Raw genomic sequence first — 18,110 nt, forward strand, 5'->3', positions numbered from 1 at the left:
TTCAGCCATTATTTCTTCAAGTGTGTTTTCGGTGCGCCCTCATTCCCCTCCTTCGGGGCACTGATGACGTAAGTGTTAGCTCTTTTGTTGTAGCCCCACATGTCCCAGAGGTTCTAGTTTTTTTGGTCTATTTTTTCTCTGTTGTTCAGACTGGGTAATTTCTGTCTTTCTGCTAGATCACTCATTCTTCCCTCTGTCCCCTTCATTCTGCTCTCGAACCTATTTGCTGAGTTAATATTCCAGTTGTATTTTTCGGTTCTAAACTTTTATATATATATACATATTCTTTCTTTCTTAAACTTTGTTTAGAACACTTGTCTCATCTTTATTTTTTTTTATTTTTTTTTAAAACGGAGTCTCGCTTTGTTGCCCAGGCTGGAGTGCAATGGCATGATCTTGGCTCACTGCAACCTCCGCTTCCCGGGTTCAAGCGATTCTCCTGCCTCAGCCTCCTGAGTAGCTGGGATTACAGGCATGCACCACCACGCCCAGCTAATTTTTGTATTTTTAGTAGAGACGGGGTTTTGCCATGTTGGTCAGGCTGGTCTCAAACTCCTGACCTTGTGATCCACCCACCTCAGCCTCCCAAAGTGCTGGGATTACAGGCGTGAGCCACCACGCCCGGCCCCTTGTCTCTTCTTTAGATCTCTTATTTCTTGCTGAGGCTTCCCGGCTTTCATTTGTTTCAATCGTTTGTCATTGCTCGTTGAAGCATTTTTATGATGGTTGCTTTAAAATCTTGGGCAGATAATTCTAACAACTCTGTCATGTCATCATCTTGATGTTGGCATAGGTGGGTTGTCTTTTTTCATTCATTTTGAGATCATCCTAGTTCTTGGTATGATGAGTGATTTTCAAATGAAACCGGGAGATTTTTGTATTATGTGATGAGATTTCATGTCTTCTTTAAGTGTTCTGTTTTAGTTGGCTTTCTCTGACACAGCTCTGGCAAGGAGAGTGAGTGATGCCAGGTAGAGATAAAAGTTCAGGTTCCCCATGATGTCTATCACCTGGGGCAGTGAAGGTCCAGGCTTCCCACTTTGCTGCCTCTGATACCCTCCTAGCAGGGAGGGGAGGAATTTCTCATTACTGGAAGGTGGGGGTGGAAGTCTAGGTTCTCCCACCATTGGTTCTCCCACCCAGAAGTGGGTTATGGACTTGTGACCAACCAGCAGAGGTGGCAGTCTCAGTTCCCTCCTTGGCCTCTCTGATACCACCAGACAGAAGGATTTGGGTGCCTTGCTACAGCTTCACAAGGATGGGAGCCTAGGCTCCCACTAGGCCTTTGCCAGGGTGGATATGGATGTTCTTGGTGGTGTTGGCTAGAGTAGATGGGCTATTGCCTAAAAACTTTCTGTCTTGGGAGGCTGCTCCTTCCCAGTCCTTTGACTAGACAGAGCAGCTTTTGTGGGGTTTTTTTTTTTTGTTTTATTTTTTTGTCTGCACCTGTTGGTGTTTCTAGGTTGCTGGCTTTTCAGCTCCAAGTCTGGCATGTATGAGCCAGAAGGAAAACTCAAGGAACGCTGTGTTGTTCCTCATGTCCCAGCGTCCCTAACTGCTCTGCCTTCATCTCTACCTTTCGGAGTCTTACTTTGTTTTTTTTGTTTGTTTGTATGTTTTTGAGGCAGAGTCTCGCTCGGTTGCCCAGGCTGGATTGCAGTGGCACAATCTTGGCTCACTGCTACCTCCACCTCCTGGGTTCAGGCAGTTCTCCTCAGCCTCCCAAGTAGCTAGGATTACAGGCATGTGCCACCACGCTCGGCTAATTTTTGTGTTTTAAGTAGAGGCGGGGTTTTACCATGTTCGCCGGGCTGGTCTTTAACTCCTGACCTCATGTGATCCGCCTGCCTCTGTCTCCCAAAGTGCTGGGATTACAGGCGTGAGCCACTGCGCCCAGCCTTACTTTGTTTGATCCATGATGTCGAAGGGTTTTCAATATATTTAATGAATGTATGGGGAAAAATATATCTACTCCCTCTTCTGAGAAGCAGGAGTCTCGGGACCATGGATTTCTAAACCTACCACGTTATTCCATGCCTTTGTTTTGAAGATTAAATGAGGTTGTGCCTGTAACATTAGAGTAGTTCCTAATGCATGGTAGAATATAAGAAATGTTAGCTCTCGTCCTTCCAGATGTGGAAGCTGGTACAGAGTGGGTGTGAGCTTACCTTAGATCCCATAGTGCTGTATTCATCCAGCTAGGGTGGATGAACACAGTTTTGCCTGGAGCAGGTGCTTAGGAACCCCCCACTCTTTTTGCTCACAGTGTCTGGAGAGCTGGGAGCCAGAAGGGGTCGCAGTCATCCCTTGCCTCCATGCTTCTCTTCTGTAGGAACAGGCTGTGCTCGGGGCACTGGTGTGTGACCATGTTCTCTCTCAGGGGTCTGGGCCTACTGACTTCTGCCAAATTGGAACCTTCTCAGGCTGTGGGGAAAAATTCCTGGTGCATTTGCCCCACCTTTTGTTCTCTTTGTCCCTGTATCAGGAGATAGTGGAGGAAACCATGCGGAGGAGGCAGCGGCGAGAGTGGGAGGCCCGCAGGTGAGTCTGCGCTTCCAGCTGCTCCCAGCACCAGGAGCCCACTTGCCTGGTGCTCTGTGGTGCCACCCATACCTCTGACTTTCTGTCTCAGGATAATTCATTCAGTTTAGAACCTTTGGGCAGTGGTTCTGAGAGTGAACCTGTGGCCGCTGCATTGGAGAAGAGCTCCAGGCTGTTCCCCGGTCCTATGAGTGACAGGACAGCCCCAAGGTCTCCCAGGTACATGCCATCCATTAGAGACCATGGCCTCGGCTCTTTATTTTTATTGAGTTTTTCCAGTGTAGATACTTTGATTTAAAAATTATTTATAAGAAGTGCTCAAAAATTAAAATATTGGAAAGGTTATTCTAGCTTGAAGTGAGCATGCAGCAGTGCCCTTGAGGTGGGTCCTGGGGGAAGCCCTTGCTGGATCTGTCATGGAAGGTTTCCCAGGCCATCCAGCTGATATTCCCCCCGTTTCAGCTGAGGGCATGCACTCCTGCCACTGCCACAGGAGGAAGGCTGCCCCCTCGGATAAGGACAATGTAGGACAGGTGTGGTGGCTCACGCCTGTATTCCCAACACTTTGGGAGGCCCAGGCAGGAGAACACAGGAGAGTTCGAGGCTGCAGTGAACTATGATTGTGCCATTGCACTCCAGCCTGGGTGACAGAGCAAGACTTTGTCTCTACAAACAAACCAAAAAAGGATAATATAAAACCATTTCAGGAAGCATAAGGAAAGAAAAGTGAAAATAATCCATAATCACACTTTCTAATTCAAAGAGATTCTGGGTTTGGATTTCTATTCTTGGGTTATACATACTTGTGCATATTTTACATGATATACATCTGATTTTGCATCTTTCTACTTAATATAGCCATTTAAAATAGTTCTGAATAGGCTTTCTAAACAGCATAGGACTTAATTGGCAATTTCCCTTTTTGAAATGTAGGTTACTTCCAGTAGTTTGCCATTATAAATAAGGCTTCAGTGAATTACTTTGTGCACACAGCAAGTTTTGTCTTGCTTTTTCGTTTGAATTGTAATTATGGGACAATTTCTCTGAATTGGAATTCTGGAACTATACCACTTTACATCATACATTGCCACTGGCAGTTTGTGTTAATTTCCCAATGTTACACATATACATTCTGCTAGAGTCAATAAGTGGCCAGATGTGGTGGCTCATGCCTATAATCCCAATACTTTGGGAAGCCAAGGTGGGGGGATTGCTTGAGCCCAGGAGTTTGAGACCGACCTGGACAACATAGTTAGACTTTGTCTCTATTAAAAAAAATTTTTTTTTAATTAGCTGGGTGTAGTGGCACATGCCTGTAACCCCATCTACTTAGGAACTTAGGAGGCTGAGTTAGGAGGATCACTTGAGCCCAGGATGTCAGGGCTGCAGTGAGCTGTGATCACACCACTGCAATTCAGCCTGGGAGACAGAGCAAGAACCTGTCTCAATGAAAAAGAAAAAACTAAGTCAATATGTGAAAACAAATAGTACCATGATTTAATTTGCATTTCATTGAATACTGTCAAGTTTAGCATTTTTCCAAAATATTTGGCTTCGTGTACTGCTGCTGCTTGTTGAAGACCCGCATTTCATGTCATTACAGAAGAGACATCCTCTTTGACTACGAACAGTATGAATATCATGGGACATCGGTAAGTACTAATAGGTGCAACTCACTATAAAGTTCTGACTCCAGGGGTCAGTGTCCTCAAATGTGAAGAAGAAACACAGATTTTAGAGCCATAAAAGCCTGGTTTGAATCTGAGCTCCATGCCTTCCCCGTGTGACCTTGGGCAGCTGTTGCAAGCTCTCTGAGCCTTAAACGCCTCCTCCTCTGTAAAGAGAATAATCCTCATTTCAGAGGTAATTATTAAGATGATTGTTTGCACCCAATAGGTGATCAAAGAAGAGCAGCGTTTATTTTTGCTTATCATCAAAAATACAGAATGAGTTTGTACCAGTCTCTGTGCGAGAAGATAAAACGCTATAGACTTCTAACAGTACATCAGTGTGTGTCTTTTATAAAACAGAATTTAGTGTGGAAAACCTACTATGTTGATAGTGTTGAGCAGAGCTCAAGGCCTTAAGGACCCCTAAAAAATCAGTTTCAATAAAACATCCTGTATTTAGTGTTAGAATTTAATGCTGGGACTTTGAACTCTGACACCGTATTTCCAGTGTCCCTTCTATTGTCAAGGTTCCATTGTCCTTTGAAGGATCATCCTTTGCTGTCTCTGCTCAGTCCTTGCACATGGAAAATTCTAAGCAGTTGGTGGGGAGGGTGTTGATGCTAGCTTAGAGAAAATACCTCCCTCCAGATACATGGGGTAAATTCCCTTGGAAATTCTCTCCCTGGAGGAAGCCCACATCTCACGACAAAGGGGATCTTAGGGTCTTCTGGTCACACGCCAGTCTTCCTCGAGGTCTTACCAAATAGAGACCCTCTGCTTATGGAAGTTAAATGCTCCGATGTGGACAGCCCTGCTGGAAAGACCCTCCTCACAAGAGGTCCTGAGGCCCCTCCCTCTTTAATATTCAAATAATTGGACCCAGGGCTCTGCCTGACCTAGCCTTTCTGGGAATGTGTTTGAGGACGCCAGCCAAGCAGGAGGAGTGTGCGGACGCAGAGCCAGGCAAACGATGGGATCTTCTGACTTTCAGGATTCAGTGCCTGCCTCAGGCATCACTGAGGAACCCAGGGAGATGCAAAGAGGCCCCAGCCAGTGCTATACCTGAGCTGCCCCTACAAAGTGAATTCTACCCTTGCTACAGGATAAAATACACAGACAGTAATGATTTTAGCTAGCAAAGGAGTTACTTTCAGTCCTCTTCTTCTCAGTTTAGCATGTACTCATCCCACATGTCGGGCTGGAATCCACCCACATTCCCTGGCCAGGCAGACCCTCCATCCGCAGGCGTTTGCCAGGGCCCTTCTGGCTCAGGTCCAGCCTGGCCTCATGGCCCAGCCCCAGCACATGCCCCTCCCATGAGCCTTAGACTTCTCTGCTTCCTTGCAGTCAGCCATGGTGATGTTTGAGCTGGCATGGATGCTGTCCAAGGACCTGAATGACATGCTGTGGTACGTAGCCCCTGCGGCAGCTGTGTGAGAGTGTTTGTTGCCTTGGTCAGTGCCACATAAGCAGCTCTGTCCTCCCACAGGGAGGGCACTTCCTCTGTCCCCACCAGGAGTGTCAGACACAGCCCCTTTCTGGGAATGTGTGTGATTCTGGTCTTCCTAACTGAAGCTCTGGGAGCTTCACACAAACATGGGACTTGGAGTGTCGGAGAATGCAGAGGAAGAGGATACAGTACAGCTTCACCCTCCCCACTCCTGCTGCTCAGCCTGTGCTCAGTAAATTCAAGTGACAGGAGGAGTGTGAGGTTTGAAGGAGGCAGCCTTTGCAGTGGCTCACATCCTAATGTTACATCCATAATCCCAGTACTTTGGGAGGTCAAGACAGGAGCATCACTTGAGTGCAGGAGTTTGAGACTATCCTGGGCAATGAAGTGAAACCCTGTCTCAAAAAAAGAAAAAACTGTCCGGGCGTGGTGGCTCACCCCTCTAATCCCAACACTTTGGAAGGCCAAGGCAGGTGGATCACCTGAGGTCAGGAATTCGAGACCAGCCTGGCCAATATGGTAAAACCCTGTCTCTACCAAAAATAGAAGAAAAAAAAAAATTAGCCGGGCGTGGTGGTGGATGCCCACAATCTCAGCTACTCAGGCGGCTGAAGTAGGAGAATCACTTGAATCCGGAAAGCAGAGGTTGTAGTGAGCTGAGACTGGGCCATTACACTCCAGCCTGGGCAACAAGAATGAAACTGTCTCAAAAATTAGCTGAGTGTGGTAGTGTGTACCTGTAGTCCAAGCTGCTCAGGAGGCTGAGGCAGGAAGATTGCCTGAACCCAGAAGTTCAAGGCTGCAATAAGCTACAATTGTGTCACTGTAGTCCAGCCTGGGTGACAAAGTGAGATGCTGTCTCTAAAAAAGGAGGCAGCTCTTGCTAGGCATCCTTGCAGCCCCGGCACACGGTGGCAAAATTTGATGTAGGAAGAACCATCCCTCCTCTGAGTCCACTGTGCAGGCTGCATCTGGCATGACTGAGCACAGTGGGGCCCAGTCACTCTTGCCGTGGGCTGGCCATCATGTTGGGGAAGCCAGGCCTTGCCTGGGTCTCATAGGTAAAAGATGAGCCTGAAGACAAGAGCCTTGAAGCTCTCCAGAGGCCTAAACACTGCTACTCTACATCCTGCTACTTTAAGCTGTAGGATGAGTAGATGTGAACACAACTAGGGTCCCCTGTGCTGGGGGCAGGTGACATGAGGGACTCAGAGAGATGAAGTGATACCAGGGTCACCAACAACTCAGCACAGGCCTCTGCCATGGTCCTACATCAACTCCACTCTGAGTGTTGGGGTCAGGAGCGCAGGACAAGAGCAGAGCATGGCCTGGGAGTGGACAGGAGTGCTGACTCCTGTTACAGCTGCCATGACTGCCCTAGGAGGTTTTCCTCCTCTGAGTACTTAAAGCTCCCACAGTGGCAGACACTGCACTGCGAGGCCCCAGTTACCCGTCTAACCTCTTCACCTCAAGGAGAGAGGCCACCTGACTGAGGCAAGCCAGGGTCTGGCCCCACTGGCAGGACATTCCCCAGAGTGCTGAGCTTGGGCCCGTTCCATCATCTTACTCCATCCCCCAGGCCTCATGGAGTCCAGGTGGGCTATAGGCCGTCTCCACTGCCTTCTCTTCCTCCAGGTGGGCCATCGTTGGACTAACGGACCAGTGGGTGCAAGACAAGATCACTCAGTAAGGACACACTCCCTTGCCTTGCAGGGTCAGCCCTGTGCTGTGGCCAGGTGCACAGCCTGACCATAGCCACTAAGTTTTTAGCAGGGTCTCTGTAGGGTCCTATTGAGAAGTGAGGACTGGTCCTCCTCCTTGGGCCCAGGCATTTGTCACTGAGGAAGGGCTAAGTACCAACCAAGTGACCATGGCCTTGTGTGGCCTCTTCATCTTGCAGGTAGAGCCAGCCTGCCCAGTTATCTCGCAGTGCCCTGCTTGTGCTCGGTGCTATGGGCAGGGCCAGGCTTAGAGACAGGTGCTAAGGTGTGGCCCTTGCAGTAGGTTGGGGTTGGGGGAAGACAACACAGGAGCAGGTTGGGGGCAGGATGAGAGACCCTAGTGAAGACCCTGAGTATCTTGCCAAGGATAGGGGTTTGACCCCAAAGGTAAGGGGAAGGCTCCAGAGGATTTTAAGGGGTCTGGTGTGAAGCAGAACCCCTTTTTGCCCTCAGTGGTGGGCTCCCCATCTGATAGACTGACAGTGAGCTGCAAGGCTGCCTCAGAATGCAGATGTTGTGGGGTGAAGTGGGGGTCGGCTGCTTCTTTCATCCCTGCTAATGCACGAAGTGGGCCATCCTTCTCTAGTGGCCATCAGGCAAAACCTCTTAGGGATTGGCATGGACCTAGACCCCAACATGCTGGCCCTCTCCTAGGGGACCCATGTAGTTGTCCCCAAGCTGTCACCTGGCACAGCCCTAGGCACAGCCTCCAGTTGGGCGCTGGTCTCCTCATGCAGTTTGAATAGGCCCCATGCCACTATTTCCTGCCTCCCCAGCCCTGCCCCTGTCTGGGTCCTGCAATGAAGCCCACAAGGCAGGAGAAGCCTAAGTTTCAGGCCTGGGGCTGCTGCTTGGACAGGTCACCTTGGCACAGCCCACTGCCTTGTTGGGCCTCAGTCCCTTCCTGTGTTAAGAGTAGCATGGAATCTGTGCACAGATAATGTAGGGGCTAGAAACACCATGGTGCATGCACTGATAGGCACTGTTCCTGGTCTGTAGCAGTCTGTCAGGTGAGGCCCCACGGTCACTGTCCTGGTTGGTGGCCCTTTGGAACCTAGAGTGGTGTCTTCCTGCTCTCATTGTGTTCAGTGGCACTTCCTGTACAGGATCTGTACCTGAAACTGTCCCTATAAACTTTACGAAATTAATGAGGGCAGGGGGAAGGGAGAACTGAAAATGCTTCCTTCTCCTTACTCAGTGCCCTGCAATCATGAAACTCTTCCTCTGCTGCAAACTCTGCTATCTCAGTGTAACAGGTCTGTTACTGCACAGCGGACATATGGACCTCCTGGTCCTATAACACATTTTGGAGGCCGAGCGCGGCGGCTCACCCCTGTAATCCCAGCACTTTGGGAGGCAGAGGTGAGTGGATCACCTGAGGTCAGGAGTTCGAGACCAGACTGGCCAACATGGTGAAACACCGTCTCTACTAAAAATAGAAAAATTAGCTGGGCATGATGGCACATACCTGTATTGTAGTCCCAGCTACTCGGGAGGGTGAGGCAGAAGAATCGCTTGAACCCAGGAAGCGGAGGCTGCAGTGAGCCGAAATCATGCCACTGCACTCCAACCTGGGCAACAGAACAAGACTCCGTCTCAAAAAAAACCAAACCAAAACAAACAAAAAATTTTGGAGAGCCTACCTGAAGCCCCTTATGGGTATTTGCCGTGGCTAGGTGCCCCTTCGCTGTTCGGTGGGCAGGACCCAGAGACAGCCCAAGGGGCCACTGGGCTCATTGAAATATGGGCTGTCACTGGTGCCCTGCCTGTTGACGGGGCAGTGTCAACCTTTGATGCATAAACTGCTCGCAGCAAAGACAGTTTCTGGTTTTGAAAGGCATTTTAGGAAAGTTTTCTCCATGCAACCGGCACCCCCTTTCTCTTCTGATTTGCTGGCCTCCTTGGAGATCTTGTGGCCTCCTCGGAATCTTGTGGCATATTATAACCCTTTCTTAATTGGAAATGACCCAGACACCCAACAAGCATCTAAAATAATTTTAGGATTTTAAGCTACATAGAAAGTTTGCCTACAAGCTTTCATAACAATTTACATTTCCTGCATTTTTAAGTTTGCCTAGATTACTTATGAAAACTGAGATACTAGACAAAACTAGTCATCATTTCAAATTATTGTTAACCTTTTTCTTTTTTTGAAATGGGGTCTGTCTCACAGGCTGGAGTGCATTGGCATAAACAACTCACTGCAGCCTTGACCTCCTGGGATCAAGCAATCCCACCACCTTAGCCTCCCATGTAGCTGGGACTACAGGTGTGTGTCACGATGCCTGGCTAATTTTTTTTATTTTTTTGTAGAGATGGGGTCTTACTTTGTTGCCGAGGCTGGTCTTAAACTCCTAGGCTCAAGCAGTCCTCCCTCAGCTTCCCAAAGTATTGGGATGACAGATGTGAGTTGCCATGCCTGGCCTTCTTAATCATTTTTATAACCTGTGACCATCAGATGTTCACCTAAGAACCTTAAAGTTAAATGCATATGTATTTTTGCTGACAACTCAGAAGATTCAGCTGTTATCATTAAACCAACAATATTAATCTTATTTGTCAAAAAATCATACAAAGATCATTCTGGTTTTGGTTAGGTTTATAGTCTTATAACCTTTTATGCAAAGTCCTGACACCCTAAATATCCAGTAGAGACAAATATAAAATCGTTCGGTCAATAAACTCAGAAAAAAGATGTATGCTGATAGTTTTGAAGACATTTCTATTTTTATTTTACCAATGATTGTAAAGCCAGCTTATTTACTAAAGATCATTTAAGTCACATGAACTTGAAAAATGTTTGAACTTACTTACTTTGTTTATGAGCACTCATTTATTTATAAGCCAGTTTGGTGCCGTGTAGACACAACATATAACAAAACACATGTACATACATCTAAATTTATTTTAACCCACATACACACACATACAAAGGTACAGCTTTTACTACAGAACTCTAGCCATGAGACAGCTCACCAGTTTATAAAAGAGGGTGGATCCAGGCCGGGCGCGGTGGCTCACGCCTGTAATCCCAGCACTTTGGGAGGCCGAGGCGGGCGGATCACAAGGTCAGGAGATCGAGACCACGGTGAAACCCCGTCTCTACTAAAAATACAAAAAATTAGCCGGGCGCGGTTGTGGGCGCCTGTAGTCCCAGCTACTCGGGAGGCTGAGGCAGGAGAATGGCGTGAACCCGGGAGGCGGAGCTTGCAGTGAGCCGAGATCGCGCCACTGCACTCCAGCCTGGGCTGGGCGACAGAGCGAGACTCCGTCTCAAAAATAAAAAAATAAAAAAATAAAATAAAAGAGGGTGGATCCAAATTATTTCTGACAAAATTGGAACCATTCACATAAATAAACTTTGTTTATCCCAATAGGTAATTCAATGAAGGCTGTGAACTAAAATTTTGAATAAAGCAGTTTCTATAGCAGTTTGATTTTAAAACTTACCCTTTCTTCTTTTTTCTACTTTCAAGTTTTCAATGATTACATTTTAGCTACAACTGGCTGAGCTGTATAAGCAAAACAAAATCTCCAAGTAGCTCTGAATTAGTAATACCATAAACAGTGAGTCTTATCTCAATACCAGTAGCTTAATAACACCAGATTCAAAGCAGGCAGAAAAGAGACTGGGGTGATGGCTCATGCCTGTAATCCCAGCACTTTGTTGGGGGTAGGAGGATTGCAGGAATCCAGCCTAGGTAACATAGAACCCCTCTCTACAAAAATTAAAAAAAAAATCAACTGGGCATGGTGGTGCACACCTGTGGTCCCAGCTACTTGGGAGGCTGAAGTAGGAAGATTACTTGAGCCTGGGAGGTCAAAGCTGCAGTGAGCTGTGATTGTGCCACTGTCCTCCAGCCTGGGAAACAGAGTGAGACCCTGTTTTAAAAAAAGAAAGCAGACAGAAACTTTCCTCATAGTTTTTCCACAGGAATTCCTTCTTTCTTTCTTTTTTTTTTTTTTTTGAGACGGAGTCTCGCTCTGTCGCCCAGGCTGGAGCGCAGTGGCCGGATCTCAGCTCACTGCAAGCTCCGCCTCCCGGGGGTTCTCCTGCCTCAGCCTCCTGAGTAGCTGGGACTACAGGCGCCCACCACCTTGCCCGGCTAGTTTTTTGTATTTTTTAGTAGAGACGGGGTTTCACCATGTTAGCCAGGATGGTCTCGATCTCCTGACCTCGTGATCCGCCCGTCTCGGCCTCCCAAAGTGCTGGGATTACAGGCTTGAGCCACCACGCCCGGCCTGGAATTCCTTCTTTTAGTGGGTAAGTTATATATTGCACTAACCTGATGAAGACATATATCTCTTGTCTTCCCAGTTTTACAAGATGCAGCCCAGTGCCCAGCTTGGAGTAACCAAATCAATATTTCTCATTCCAGCTGAGACGATATACACCCAACAAAAATGCAGACACTAATCACTCCACTCCACACCCAGATTTGATGTGGCGAGGCTCACACTTGCCCTTGTCAGCCCTCAGCACCTTTGATCTACTCAAAGTTGGGAGGAATTACCTCCAACCAGGAGTTCAGCGGGTGGTCTCTGGGTAAGATGAAAAAGCATATGATCAACCTGAGTTAGGCCTGCTGAGCTTCTGCCATTAATTCCTTCAGGGATCCCTTTCATAAACATAAACATTCATAACAAGACAAAGACAAAAGGCCTTCCAAAATCAAGTTACAAATTTTAGAAGTCAAGAGGATTTCTCCCAAGCAGTTCTTTTTGGTCTCCTTCCAATGTAGAGGAAGTCCCCTCAAACAAGGCCCTTCCTATTACTAGGGAGGGTCTACAAGACCTCAGAGGAGGCCTCAAGACTTCAGAGGGAGCCACAAGACCTCCAAAGGGGCCAGCAAATCAGAGGAGAAAGGGGTGCTGGTTGCATCAAGAAAACTTACCTAAGATGCCTTTCAAAACCAGAAACTTGCTTTGCTGCGAGCAGTCTACGCACCGAAGGCCTGACGTTGCCATGTCAACAGGCAGGGCACCGGCAGCACCCATAGTTCAGTGGAACCCAGGGGCCACTTGGGCTTTGGACTTGTCTCTGGGTCCTTCCCACTGAACAGCAAAGGGGCACCGAGCCACAGGCAAATGCCCACAAGGGGCTCCAGGCTAGGCTCACCATAATGTGTTATAGGACCAGCAGGTTTGTATGCCTGCTGTGCAGTAACAGACTTGTTACACTGAGACAGCAGAGTTTGCGGCAGAGGAAGAGCTTCATGATTGCAGGGCACTGAGTGAGGAGATGGGAGGAGACCCTCAAATCCATCTCTTTGAGGAGTTCTGGGCTGGGTCTTTTTTTGTTTGTTTGTTTTTGAGACAGAGTTTCGCTCTTGTTGCCCAGGCTGGAGTGCAATGGTGCGATCTTGGCTCACTGCAGCCTCTGCCTCCCAGATTCAAGTAATTCTCCTGCCTCACCCTCCCGAGTAGCTGGGATTACCAGCATGCACCACCACGCCAGGCTAATTTTGTATTTGTAGTAGAGACGGGGTTTCTCCATGTTGGTCAGGCTAGTCTCAAACTCCTGACCTCAGGTGATCCACCCACCTCGGCCTCCCAAAGTGCTGGGATTACAGGTATGAGCCACCTCGCCCAGCCTGGGCTGGGGTTTTTAAGGGGACTCTGGAGGGTGAGGGGCTGGAAAATTGGGATAGTTGATTGGTGGGGGAAGGGGGATGAAATCATCAGGGTGTACAAACCACTCGGGTGAGTCAGCTCCTCATGGGGTCCTTCGGAGCAGTTGAGTCAGTAGCTCCATCAGTATACGGGACCCACAGGAATATCTCAGAGGGAAAACAGCATTTCCTAAGGTTCAAGTTGTGATCTACGGAGCAGTGAGGGGAACTACAATCTTGTGATGGGGTCTACATGCTTCTGAGGCAATAGACACCAAGCAACTATGAGGAAGCAGTCAGAGAGCACACTGACCTAGTGACTGATGCTGACGTGCTGCGAGCTGGGTTCATTTTCATTTCTCCCCTCCCCCTACCCTCATTAATTTTGTAAAGTTTATAGGGAACATTTCACCCACTCTGCTGTGGATCCCTGTCACTTGCGGAGTCTATCATCTTGGCTGTGTGGGCTGTGGGCTCTGCAGTGCCCGTTCTCAGGAGGTGTGAGACCCATGAGGACAGGAGGTGGGCAAGGCTGGAGACCACACCCCCCCGCTCTGTCCAATCATGTTTTCCTGGCTCCTTGGTTTCTATGCAGGCTGCATGTCCTTAGTCTTTGCATGGGAACAGCTCCCGTGGTGAGCAGGCCCTTGAGGGAGTTCCTGAGCAGGAATGGAGCCTAGGCTCAGGCTGCCTGGTAGGATCTGGAGGGAACCGGCCGAGGCTTGTGCTACCTTTTCTTCCAGAATGAAATACGTGACTGATGTCGGGGTCCTGCAGCGCCACGTTTCCCGCCACAACCACCGGAACGAGGATGAGGAGAACACGCTCTCCGTGGACTGCACGCGGATCTCCTTTGAGTATGAGTATCCTTGTGGCCCAGCCTGAGGGGCACAGGCAGCACCCCTGCCTCCAGGGTTCTGCTCAGTGGGCCTTGTTTGCTTTGTCACCCTCTGTGGGTTCTGGCCCACATCCCCAGGAGGGAAAGCAGGTGGGGCAGGAAGTTTTGGGGGAAGGGGCTGTGGTGTGCTACCCCAGCTCATCTGTGTGGCTTTGGCTTCTAAATGCCAGAGCTGAGTTTGGAAGTGTCACCCTTCTCCAGCACGTCCCTGTAAAGTGCTTATTGTGGGCCTGGTTCTGGATGTGGTAGCAGTGAGGGTGGCGGTTCATGCAGTCAGGAAAGAAGAAGGGAGCTACCATGTAATCACACAGTATGATGTTTCTTTGAGAAACACATGGGACATTGGTGGAGTGCCCAGGAAAGACCATGGGGAGGCCACATCTCACACAGTCTCAGCCACACTCAGTGTGAGCACGGGAGGAACTGGGGGACTGACTGGGGTCAGGTGTCAGGAGGCCAGAGCAGGCCTTGTGAGCCAACGGTAGCAGGAGACTGTGGAGTGACCAAAGTTTGAGTTAGGGTTTTTAAAAGGTCCCTTGGCTCCCAGTAGAGGTAGGTTGGGGGCGAGGAGATGGTCACAGCTCTCCAAGGCCACACAATAGTGGCTCGGCCCAGACTGCAGCAGTGGCTGTGAGCAGTCAGGTTACATGATATCGGGGACGGAGCTGCCCTGTCTCTGCACTGTGATGGCTGGGAAGGAGGAAGAGTGAGAGTGGGCACATCAGTAGTCAGGTGGCCATCAGAGCCTAGGAAGCAGGGCAGAGCTGGCTGAACTGGGGAGGAGAGCTGCTGTGCAGAGGAGCCAGTCCCATCTTGTGTGTGGCAAGGTAGACTACTTACCCAGGGACCATGGGAGTGTGTGACTGAGGCAGGAGGGAGGGAGTCAGGGAGCTGAGGACGCCGGGGCTTCAGGAAGCTGCTGGAATGTGGGCAGGGAGAATGGTGGTCTGAAGTCCTGGGAGTCCCCAGGAGTTGGAAGGGGCAATTGTGGGGACTGAGCATGCTGAGGAAGCAGGCAGGACCAGGCTCTCGTCCTGTAAAGGGGAGGTCCACCGTCAGGGGCAGTCCACACTCACAGCTGTGCTCACAGTGCCAGGAGCTGTGATGGGTATGTTTAAGAAAAGGGCTGAGGACGTCGGGCGTGGTGGCTCACGCCTGTAATCCCAGCACTCTGGGAGGCCGAGGCAGGCGGATCACGAGATCAGGAGATCGAGACCATACTGGCTAGCACGGCGAAACCCTGTCTCTAGTAAAAAATACAAAAAATTAGCCGGGCATGGTGGCGGGCGCCTATAGTCCCAGCTACTCGGGAGGCTGAGGCAGGAGAATGTTCTGCGTGAACCCAGACAGCAGAGCTTGCAGTGAGCTGAGATCGTGCCACTGCACTCCAGCCTGGGTGACAGAGCAGGACTCTGTTTCAAAAAAAAGAAAAAAGGGTTGAGGATGGGGGAGCTTCGTGAGGGCTGGGCTCGGTGGAGCAGGAGGTGCAGGACAACAAGCTGGTCAGCCCAGCCTCCCATGTCATGTGTGGTCATGACTGCTCCGTGTGACCACAGCACACGGACTCTGCAGACCCCTGTGCTCCAGATACTCTGCCTGTCAGACAGGGATGGTGGTCTGTGCCTGTCATTTCACAGGCTCTCCATATGGGTCAGCTTAAGCTAAGAAGGTCAAAGGGCTCCAAGTCGCCCTTGGGATACCTGGTCGTGCAGGCAGGCCCGGCAAGGAAGGGCCCCGCCATCAGAGTGGCCCACCTGCTGGAGTTACGAGGGTGGGGCTGTGTGCTCAGGGCAGCCAGTGGGTGCTTGCATGCTCCTTGACAGCAGGCCCAGCCTCCGCCTGGCGCTCTACCAGCACTGGTCCCTCCATGACAGCCTGTGCAACACCAGCTATACCGCAGCCAGGTTCAAGCTGTGGTCTGTGCACGGACAGAAACGGCTCCAGGAGTTCCTCGCAGACATGGGGTGAGTGACTGCCTGGGCCTGCAGTGCCAGCCCTGGCCACCCCCAAGGGAAAAGCCCCTCTGCTTTGTTGTAACCAACTTAGTTATAAAATGCAGCCTGTCCTGCCATAAGCTCCTCGCCCTAGATCCCAGAATATCCTCCGAATGCCGGTGCGGGGACATCCTTGCTTGCCCTCGGTTTGGGTTTCTTTCCACCCTGTCGGTGTGTGGTGACCTTGCTCATGTGGCTTGGGCTTGTTCTTTCCAGTCTTCCCCTGAAGCAGGTGAAGCAGAAGTTCCAGGCCATGGACATCTCCTTGAAGGAGAATTTGCGGGAAATGATTGAAGAGTCTGCAAATAAATTTGGGTAAACACACATTTTTCTGGATTGAGCTTCTTTAAAGTGAAAAGTTCTACTTTAACTGTGCTCCTAAAATAATGCAAAAAAAAAAAACAACAACCCAAGAATGTACAATTAGTGTTATGCGAGTCTGGCCATTCCTGAAGTCTTGAGTTCTTTTTGGGTTAAAAATAGGACTTTTTCTGGCCGGGCGCGGTGGCTCAAGCCTGTAATCCCAGCACTTTGGGAGGCCGAGACGGGCGGATCACGAGGTCAGGAGATCGAGACCATCCTGGCTAACACGGTGAAACCCCGTCTCTACTAAAAATACAAGAAAACTAGCCGGGCGAGGTGGCGGGCGCCTGTAGTCCCAGCTACTCGGGAGGCTGAGGCAGGAGAATGGCGTGAACCCGGGGGGGCGGAGCTTGCAGTGAGCTGAGATCGCGCCACTGCACTCCAGCCTGGGGCACAGAGCAAGACTCCGTCTCAAAAAAAAAAAAAAAAAAAAAAGACTTTTTCAAGCTTGTGAGATTTAGGATCCTTGGATCCCGGGGCTGCTGTGGGACCTGTGAGATTGACCCCAGTCTGTTTCACTGGAGACAGCAAATGGGCCACAGAGCCAGGTTCAGGTGAACTCTGCCCAACCAAGTCCGTGGGCACTCCTGGAGGCCCCTGGCTTCTCCCACCCCAGCCAGCTGGCATGCTAGGGTGTAGGAGAGGACCCCACACACCCGTAAGCCAGCCAAACAGCTGTTGACGAGAAGGCATCTGGCCACTCTGGGCTGCAGGGCCGGTATGTCTGGATGTTCTGACCTGCCTCATCCTCTGAGCAGCACAGCTGTGCTGGAAGCATTGGCTCGGGCATGTAAGGGACATTAGCACATCTGTTGGCCTGCCTGGCACTGAGAGCTCGCCCACAATTTGAGGGTGACAGCTGTGTTTGCTCCTGTGACAGGATGAAGGACATGCGCGTGCAGACTTTCAGCATTCATTTTGGGTTCAAGCACAAGTTCCTGGCCAGCGATGTGGTCTTTGCCACCATGTCTTTGATGGAGAGCCCCGAGAGGGATGGCTCAGGGACAGATCACTTCATCCAGGCTCTGGACAGCCTCTCTAGGTAGGAGGGCTGTGGGTTTGCCATTGCCTCATGGGGCCAACACTGGTTCTTATAGTGGCCAGGGAGGTCAGTTACGGGGACCCCAGGGCTGTGGGAGTGACTGTGTCCTGCAGAAACTGCTTGTGTGAACTGGAATCACAATGCCAGCGTGGCATGTACCTGACATATTACCTGCCCCTCTTCAGTATTTGTCACTTTCTCTTGAATCCTTTTTGGCTCTTTTTTCTTTTTGATTTTTAAAATTTTCTTTTTTTACCTTTTGTATCTCTTAACAAAAGGCATTGTTTGTTGTGTATATTCATTCTTGTGTTTAATCTTACAGTTTAGTTGTCATTTCTCAATTTTTTAATTTTCCAATTCTTTCTTATCTCTTATCTTACTTCCTGAGATGTCCTGTATTTTTCCTTGTCTTTTTGCTTGTTTTGAAATAGAATGTGACAATTTGGATCTTTTTTTTAGCATATCTTTCTAGTGTCAGACTACAGACATCAGAGCAAAATATCTCCAAATACATTGAATTTATCTGGGAATTAGAAAAGAGGATTATAGGCCGGGCGCGGTGGCTCACGCCTGTAATCCCAGCACTTTGGGAGGCCGAGGCGGGCGGATCACAAGGTCAGGAGATCGAGACCACGGTGAAACCCCGTCTCTACTAAAAATACAAAAAATTAGCCGGGCGCGGTTGTGGGCGCCTGTAGTCCCAGCTACTCGGGAGGCTGAGGCAGGAGAATGGCGTGAACCCGGGAGGCGGAGCTTGCAGTGAGCCGAGATCGCGCCACTGCACTCCAGCCTGGGAGACAGAGCAAGACTCCGTCTCAA

At 49.7% G+C, this 18,110-nt stretch overlaps 1 protein-coding gene across 2 annotated transcripts in view; it reads left to right on the forward strand.

Annotated features, from left to right (window-relative positions):
• LOC105480731 (cell division cycle 45) overlaps window positions 1-18,110 on the forward strand; it is a 45,336-nt gene that overhangs the window by 15,390 nt on the left and 11,836 nt on the right. Inside the window, exons 7-14 of one of the 2 annotated variants that reach the window (XM_011739864.3) lie at window positions 2,486-2,541; window positions 4,145-4,193; window positions 5,559-5,620; window positions 7,297-7,347; window positions 13,738-13,857; window positions 15,719-15,856; window positions 16,103-16,201; window positions 17,130-17,291. In XM_011739864.3, the coding sequence (XP_011738166.1) occupies window positions 2,486-2,541; window positions 4,145-4,193; window positions 5,559-5,620; window positions 7,297-7,347; window positions 13,738-13,857; window positions 15,719-15,856; window positions 16,103-16,201; window positions 17,130-17,291 (737 nt within the window). The remainder of the gene's footprint in view (window positions 1-2,485; window positions 2,542-4,144; window positions 4,194-5,558; window positions 5,621-7,296; window positions 7,348-13,737; window positions 13,858-15,718; window positions 15,857-16,102; window positions 16,202-17,129; window positions 17,292-18,110) is intronic. The other variant, XM_071080014.1, reaches the window with a different exon arrangement.

This window comes from Macaca nemestrina, chromosome 15 (assembly GCF_043159975.1).
Source record: "Macaca nemestrina isolate mMacNem1 chromosome 15, mMacNem.hap1, whole genome shotgun sequence".
In the NCBI taxonomy this organism is placed as follows: Eukaryota; Metazoa; Chordata; class Mammalia; order Primates; family Cercopithecidae; genus Macaca; species Macaca nemestrina.